Source organism: Manis pentadactyla, chromosome 3 (assembly GCF_030020395.1).
Source record: "Manis pentadactyla isolate mManPen7 chromosome 3, mManPen7.hap1, whole genome shotgun sequence".
Lineage (NCBI taxonomy): Eukaryota > Metazoa > Chordata > Mammalia > Pholidota > Manidae > Manis > Manis pentadactyla.
In genome coordinates, this window is record NC_080021.1 from 132543389 (window position 1) to 132551001 (window position 7613).

At 55.9% G+C, this 7613-nt stretch overlaps 1 protein-coding gene across 2 annotated transcripts in view; it reads right to left on the minus strand.

Moving 5' to 3' along the window:
- ROR2 (receptor tyrosine kinase like orphan receptor 2) overlaps window positions 1–4601 on the minus strand; it is a 216905-nt gene extending 212304 nt beyond the window's left edge. Inside the window, exon 1 of one of the 2 annotated variants that reach the window (XR_005026703.2) lies at window positions 3804–4594. Coding sequence is in view for 1 of the 2 variants with exons in the window: in XM_036894644.2 (XP_036750539.2) it covers window positions 3804–3891 (88 nt within the window). In the remaining variant the exon portion in view is untranslated. Of the gene's footprint in view, window positions 1–3803 lie in introns of both variants that reach the window. The other variant, XM_036894644.2, reaches the window with a different exon arrangement.
- Window positions 4602–7613: the final 3012 nt, after the last annotated feature.

Here is a 7613-nt window from a genome sequence, read left to right on the forward strand (position 1 = left end):
CTCCTTGCCAGCTTTATTAATCTGATTTTTAAACAGATGGCACCCCAGACGTATTGCATGACAACTGCACATGCCAGCAGAGCTGTCCTGCTCTTACTTCCACCCTGGCGAGCTCCTCCACAAAACCAAATAAATACACACCAGAAGGAGGCGGGTACAAACCCCAGCCAGTTGCAGCCTAATTAAGGGGCTAGAGCTATTCTTGTTGCTTAGCTTTTTACTTCAAAACTCAAGAAGTCCACAGCACCCTCAGAGCCCTGAACATTTCCGTCAGAGCTTTGCACTGAGCAACACAAAACCAAAGACCACAAGGGTCCCTGAGAAGCAATGCTTTCCAAACCAGTCCTTCTCATCCAATCGTCCTTCACGCAAGTGCTCTTGGTCATGCAAACCTCTGACTTAACAAGCAAGGTTCCTCTGCAAAGCACAGTCTCCTGGTTACTTTGCTTGGAAACCTGTCATAGGGTCTACTTAGCGGTCACCAGCAGGGTCCCTAAAGAAGGAGATTATCTTAATGACAACTTTCTTTACCAGGAACAGACTCACAGCCATAAGGGCCCCCACCCCCATGAGGCCTACTAGGCTAAACCTACAGCTTTGCAGCCCAGTCCTGCTCTCTGCGGGGTAACCAAAGATGCTGGGGTGGGGGTGGGGGGTCTCTGGTCCCTCTCCAGGTTGCCAGGGAATGAACCATATAAACACCAAAAGGCCGCTGACATCAGTAAACGGGGGATAACACTTTGTAGCCCACTTTCTTTTCCCAGACTACAATTTGGGGTCATGTAATTAGAGCTCTCCCAGGAAGAGTAGAGTAGACAAATATCCTGTACTTAATCAGACTGGCCAGGGTTCTGCACATCAGGGAGGCCAAACCAAGCTTCACACCAGTTCCCATTTCAACCATCCTGGTAACTTTGCACTTCCTGGCCTCCATGGAATGCATTTTGAAGGAGTGTCACTTCTCCAGCTGAGACTGCGCTTTAGAAATCCCCCTTTAAGGGATTAGTCCTCCCTACCCCTCAGTTTGTGGCCCTTCTGCATTTCTATCCCATTATGCTCAAGAAAAGCTTCCAAAGGAAAAAAGCAGCGTTAAACCCAGACTCTGCAAGGCTCAAGTGTCTTGGAGGTTAAACCCAGGCTAAACGTTCACGGGAAACAAGTAGTTCACTGCAAATCACATCATAACAGAAGAGGGACATACAAACACCACCCCCACCCTCAACCCCCGTAAAAGCACATTTTTATACCCATGTTGCTTTTTCACATGCAAAATAGTAAGCAGATGTCAGTTTTCCAACTACGACATGCTTTACTAATCAGAAGTTCAGCCCCACTGACTGAAGCTCCCTTGGCCACACACCACTGTTTTTATAAACACTTACTAGGGCAGCTCACACTGGATGTCACATGGGGTCAGTGGTGTTCATTCAGGATGGCATTCTTTATCAGGTAGATGCTAGGGTTAAACTTGCTCTTACTATTAAATACAAAAACATCTCAAACGTGTGTTTCTTCTTTGCTACACAGCCATAATAAGAAAAACATGTGGCCTTACTATACATACAAACTTCTCTTTTTCCAGTCTTCTTACTCAAGATGTTTTCGTTTACTTACTTCCAAATGGATCACAATCCTTATTTGTTACGACCACATGACCATCACTGCAGGGATCTGGGCCAGAAGTAAACACTGCACTGTCAAAATGCGGGGAGAACCCCAGAACAGGAGAGAACCGCCCCAAGTCAGGTATTTGTCTCCTTAGGGAATAGAACCTTCTATACAATGCAGCATCAGAACTTCTAGGTCCTTTTAGAATACCCTGTTTATACTATGTTTTCATATAATAACTTATGTTTTGTGTATAAAATACACTCAAATTACAGGGATTCCTCTTCACAGCAGAAAAGATGCCAAACAACCAGAACTCCTGTAATCCTGACACTGTATTCCTATTTTGACTATGAATGACCATATTCTTTGGATTTTCAGTTAACCTGGCATTCCAGAAGGAAAAGAACTATAAACAGCTTTCCTACTCCCTGCCCTGTAGAGATTATTGCTACTTTACTGGAAAAAGAAAGTTCCCTCGACACTAGGTTCAAAAATTAACGAAAAATGACACTGGACTGCTTTGTTCCTCAGAGATTTCCTAAATCGACTGCAAACGACGGCACTGTTTGAACTACTCCGCCTGGAACGCGAGCAACTTTCCGAGTCCAGTTCCAACCCTGCTTTGGGCACCAGCCACCTCGCCCGCGCTCACCTCCTGCACCTCAAGCCCCGCCCCCGCGCCGCCCCCGCGCCGCCCCCGCCCGGCCGCTCCGCCAGCCGCGGGCAGGTCTGCAGGGCGGAGTCGGCAGCGCGCTCAACCGCCGCGCGACGGCCAGGCCAGCGCCGCGCGCCAGGCGCCGGGGCCGCGCTGAGCCTCCTCCCCTCCCATAGCGCAGCACGCTGATCCCCAGCCTCTAACGCGGAGAGGGGTGCTTGTGGAGCTGGAAGTCCCCAGGATATTTCGAGCGTCCCGCCGACTGACCCAGGGTGTGCCAGTCTACTTATCACTGCACCCAGCACCCCGAGCGGTTTCTGCTTTCAGGGACAGCAGCACAAATGCAAACGCCCTTCCCAAATCAAGCAACCAGAAATGTCTGACTTAATCAGCATCTGCTTAAAAACCCCGACGCCCCCCTAGGAAAGGTGGCCCAAGCACTCGTGCTTCGGCGGACAGGTACCCTGGAGCGCGCAGTTGGCAGCAAGATGCGGCTGGAGCTGAGTCCCCTTCCTACGCTTCCCCAAATTCTCATCTGCCTGCAGGAAAGGGGTGGGCGGCACTGAAACCCACTTACTTGTAAGGGAGCGGCTCATACATTTCTGGGGCTGAAGGTGAACCGCCCTAGCTTCCAAACCTCCCAGCCTGGAGGCACCACCGCCCTCCCCCACCCCGGCAGGGTGCCCGGAATCCGGCGGGCGGCCCGCTGGCCGGAGCTGACGCCGGGGTCGGGACCGTGTGGGCTAGCGCCGCCCCTCGAGCACCCTAAGACCGGTCCTCCAGGACCCTCTGAACCTCGCAGCAGTGCCTGCGCGCCTCGGGGTCCACACAGTCGAGCCCGCGCAGAGCCACGGAGGCAGCGTGTGCCTCTCGAGGAAAATGCCACCTGGGAGCCGGGCCAGCCCGTCCAGCTGTGCTCCTCGTCCCGGATCTCGAGTCTCAGAGTGCGGCCCGAAGGCAGCTGGGCCCCAGCAGCCGAAAGGCCGCCGAAGAACCCCGACCCCAGGCACAGGAAGAGCCACTTCGGCCACCTCCAGGGAGTGGGGGAGGGGGAGGGGCCAACAAAAGGGAAAACGAGGCCCCTTTCAAGCGAGCGGCGGGGGATCCCGAATCCCCTTTCTTGGCCTCACCCGGCCGCGGCGCGCGCCTCGGGCCGGGGTTGTGGGGGTGGGGAGGGAGGGAGACTCCAGCGCAGATAGGGGCCCCGGGGACCGTGAGCCCTGGAAGGGTAACCTCGGGGAGGAAGGCCGAGTCCAGGTCCTGAGAACCTCGGACACGTCTGGGGGCCCAGGGCCGGCCGTTTTCAAGCTCACGGCCCGCAAACCCGCCAGCGCCGCCCGCCCGGCCTCTGGAAACAGCCGTCCCCAGAGCCCGCCTTCTTGGAAGCAGCCTGGGGCTGCAGGGCGCGGGACAGAGGCGGGCGCCCCCAGCTCGGGGACCGGGGCGCCGGCGCGGCGGCACGGGCCCCAACCACGGAGGAGGGGACGGACGCGCAAGCCTTGAGCCTCCGCCAGCGCACAGAGACGTTGGGTTCTACCTGAGGTCCGGGGCGCGCAGATCAGGAGCGCTGCGGCCGCCCAGACGGCCGGGGCGCACAGCCGCTGCAGCGCCGAGCCCCGGGCCATGGTGGGGGCCGGGGCGCGGGGCCGGCGGGGCCGGACGCCACCACCCCTTTCCGCCGCGGTTCCGCTGCCCTTTCTCCGGGTCACTCCGCAAGTTGGTCCTTTCGAGGAACTCGTGGCCCTCCTCCTCTGGCGGCCCGGTGCGCCGCTCAGCTCCGGCCAGGCGCAGGCTCGCCAGCCGCCGGGACGAGCGCGAGGGGCGGACCGCGGGCGCGCGGGCGCGCGGGAGGCAGGGTCCCGGGCTCGCCCGCCCCGATGGGCAGAGAGGCCCGCGCCGGCGCCCCCTGCCGGAGGGCTGCGCCTGCGGCGGGCGGAGCTCGCGGGAAGCTGGGGGGCTGGACCGGGGACCACCGCTCGGTCCCCGAAGTGCCTACCGCGCGCGCCCTCGGCCCTCACGCTGCTTGGACGCAAAGGTGGCACCTCGAGGGCGTCCAGCGAGACCTCGCCCGCGCCCCCCTCTCTGTAGAGGTGTCGGAGGCAGCTGGCTTCCTCCTTTAGGGGGCGGTGGGGGCCTGGTAACAAATCCGTAACTCAGGACCACTCTGCGTTCCGCCAGCCCCCACCCGGGCAAATCTGAGAGCCCCTCAGTCGCAGAAACCAGCGGCGCCGGAGGAAGAACAGTGAGGGCTTGGAGAAGCCAAATGTTCAAGGAGAGAAGCAGGCAGTGTCCCCGCCGTCACCCTCCTGGGCCTTCCGCGCCACGCTGCACCCGGTGTGGACTACCGCGTCCCTCAAAATGCTCCAGAACTGCAGGCACTGGAGCTGCGAGTAGGGACCCCTCGGGAGCCCGATTCTATCTGAAGCCACCGCGGCTTTGGTTTACTGTTAAAAGCAAATTGTGTAATTTTACCCATTAAAGGCAGAACACTATTTGTTCTCTGCAGAGCCCCCAGAACATGCAGAAGCAATTTGCTTCCCTTGTAAAAGATATTTTGAATGCAATTCAAATAGCATATTTTCTTGCTTATTCTTGATTTTGCTTAACACATGCCACGGGCTGGAATCGGAAAGCCTGACCCTCCTGTTTGCAACTGAGGAATTTTCTTTGTTTTTGCCCTCTTGAAGTAAGGGTTTGGAACCTCTAGCGTCCTGGTTGTTTGTTTTACGAGATTTATCTTTTAACTGATTATCAAGCAGCTTGGCGGTTTTGCTCAGGCACCATATCCTGTGAGCCGGAGTGAATTAGGGGGAGCCCTGGCCTTGGGTGCCCGCCCCGAGGCTGCGGAGCTCGCCCTAGCCCTGCCTTTGCACCCTCGCTGCCTTGCGCACAGCAGGAAATAAATGTTTTCTGGCTGTTTTCTGCTGGCAACGCTGAGCCAGCCAGCCCCTGACCCTGGGAAGGTCCCGAGGCCTCGCACCGCCCTGCCCAGTCTGTTTGGAGGAATGTCTCACACCGTTCTCCCTCCGACTGCGGACTGGAGGAACCAGGACTGCCCTCGGGCAGCGGGAACCCAGGGAACCGGGGAGGGGGGTGACATCACTCCCCAGCTGCCCCAGCCGCATTCGCACGGGCGGCCTTCCTGCCGCCGCCGCCGCCGGTGCCTTCTGAACCCGGGTCTGCTCTCCCGGGTGTTGTTTGAGGACTGCCAGGTGTTTATCTTTGGGTTTTTACTCCCTTTTCTTCCCTTAGGGGCCCTCAGGATGCTTTAAGAGTAAATAAGGCTTTAAGAGCTGGTCTTGAAGCACTTAGTTGCAGACTCCTCCTTTCTGGATCTGGTGAAATTCAGACAGGGGCGGCACAAAACGGTCCCGGGAGCCCCAGAAGCCCGCCAATCAGCAAGGTTTTGTCCTATCCGAGAACCTGTGCTCCATTTGTTCTCTGCTGTACACCATTTGAGTTTGGAGTTCCAGAACATTCTGTCAGCAGTTCTTGGTGTGAACTTCGGAGAAATGACCTAATCATGCCTCAGCCCCTCATCTGTGTGGAATTTTCACATGACTGGGTTCCCCCAAACCTGACCCCAGAGTTGAAAAAGAAACATTTATTTTTGCTGACGGTTTCTTGGGTGGGGTCAGAAATATGGGTTATAATCACACATGATTCAGTAAAGCTTTTAAAAAATTATCTTTTCAGCATTTCTTTTCCCCCAAAGTTTTCCTACTTATAACTCCAGCCTGCTCTCTTCTATCCCCTTTCATTCCCTCCTTTCTCCTCTTTCTACAGGCTCAGAACTAAAGGAGAAATACAATAAGTGTGTCCTTATAAATGGGAAAAATCAAAAATGCTCTTTCTAAGAGTTAGCAGAACGTGGCTTAGATCCCAGCCAGGCTGGAGCTACTTATTCCCTCCCACCTCACCTCTATTAGTTACTGATTGCTGCATAACAGATCACCCCCAAACCTAACAGTAAACATTTATTATTTCACACAGTTGCTGTGGGTCAGGAAATCAGGGGAGGCTCAGGGTCAGCCAGGGCTGCATTTCCTGCAGGCTTCACGGGGGCCAGAGGATCTTGATGATGTACCCGGCCTGCCAGCACTAGGTGTGGGCAGGAGGGCTGCCTGGGCATCCTCACAACATGGCAGCTGGCTTCCCCCAGGGTGACATCTAGGTAGCAGCTGCAGAGCCTTCCATAGCTCAGCCTTGGAAGTCACACGATCATTTCCAAGAGGGTTTCAGGGGCTGGTTCTCTTTGTTGTAGGAGGAAACTATTCAGTGGCATGTATACCAAGAGGCTGACTACCACAGGGAACGGGTCCATGCTGTCCTCAGAACAAAGAACTGGCAAGAGGGGGAGGAAATGAGCATGGTGTATGCCAGCAAGAGCGACAGGGAGAGAAGCCGGGCATCCTTCGGCAACCATGAGAGGGGGAGTCACAGACACCTGGGGGAACATTCCAGGTGCTGTGGTGAACCAATGCAAAGGCTTCAAGGCCCAGGGCTCCTGGGGCATCTGAGGGACATCCTTTTGGCCATTTGTACACCTTCTGTGAAATGTCTGTCTCATAGATGCTAGATCAGACCAAAACAATCAGTAAGAGCCTGGAGTATTTGAGCACGTAAATATTACCCACACTGGTGTGGGATGCGGGTGATCACAGGCCAGCCACTGCCACTGGGCTTTGTGGGGAGTGGGGACACACGCATACCAGTGCAATGGGATATCCTTGTTCATTCTTTCTCAGTTGGGAAGATCCTCACCTGAGTCGCGTGCCCTTCTGCTCGACCAGCAGCAAGCGGGTAAAACAGTCCAAGTACAAAACAAGATAGACAGCAAAACTTATCAAACAGGACACTCCATTCCCTCCACTCTCCTTGCCAGTTGGCTTTGGCCTCCCTGAATTCACACAAACAGCTCTGCCAGGGGCAGCCAGGACCCCCAGGCTGTTGAAGCCAAGGGACATTCCTGTGTTCCTCTCACTCAGCCTCTCTGCAGCACTGCATCCTGGACCACCCGTCTCTGAAAACAGTTTCCCTCCACTCATGATGCCAGGCACTCCTGGTGCCCCTGCTGCCCTTGGCGACTCTGCTTCTCCACTTGGCAGTGATGTCGTGTATGGTTCTAGGCCCGCTGGCTTCACACCCCACACTCTCCAGCCGAGTAATCTCCAGACTCGTGGCCTCAGCTGCCACCTGTATGCCTGGCAGCTCCTACCTTTGTATCTCCAACCTGTCCCATTCCCCTATCCTCTAACCTGTGTTTCCAACCCTCTCCTTGCGTTTCCACTTGGCTGTGCCAGGGGCACCTCAAACTCAAGTCACCCAAACTTGGCCTCCTGATTTA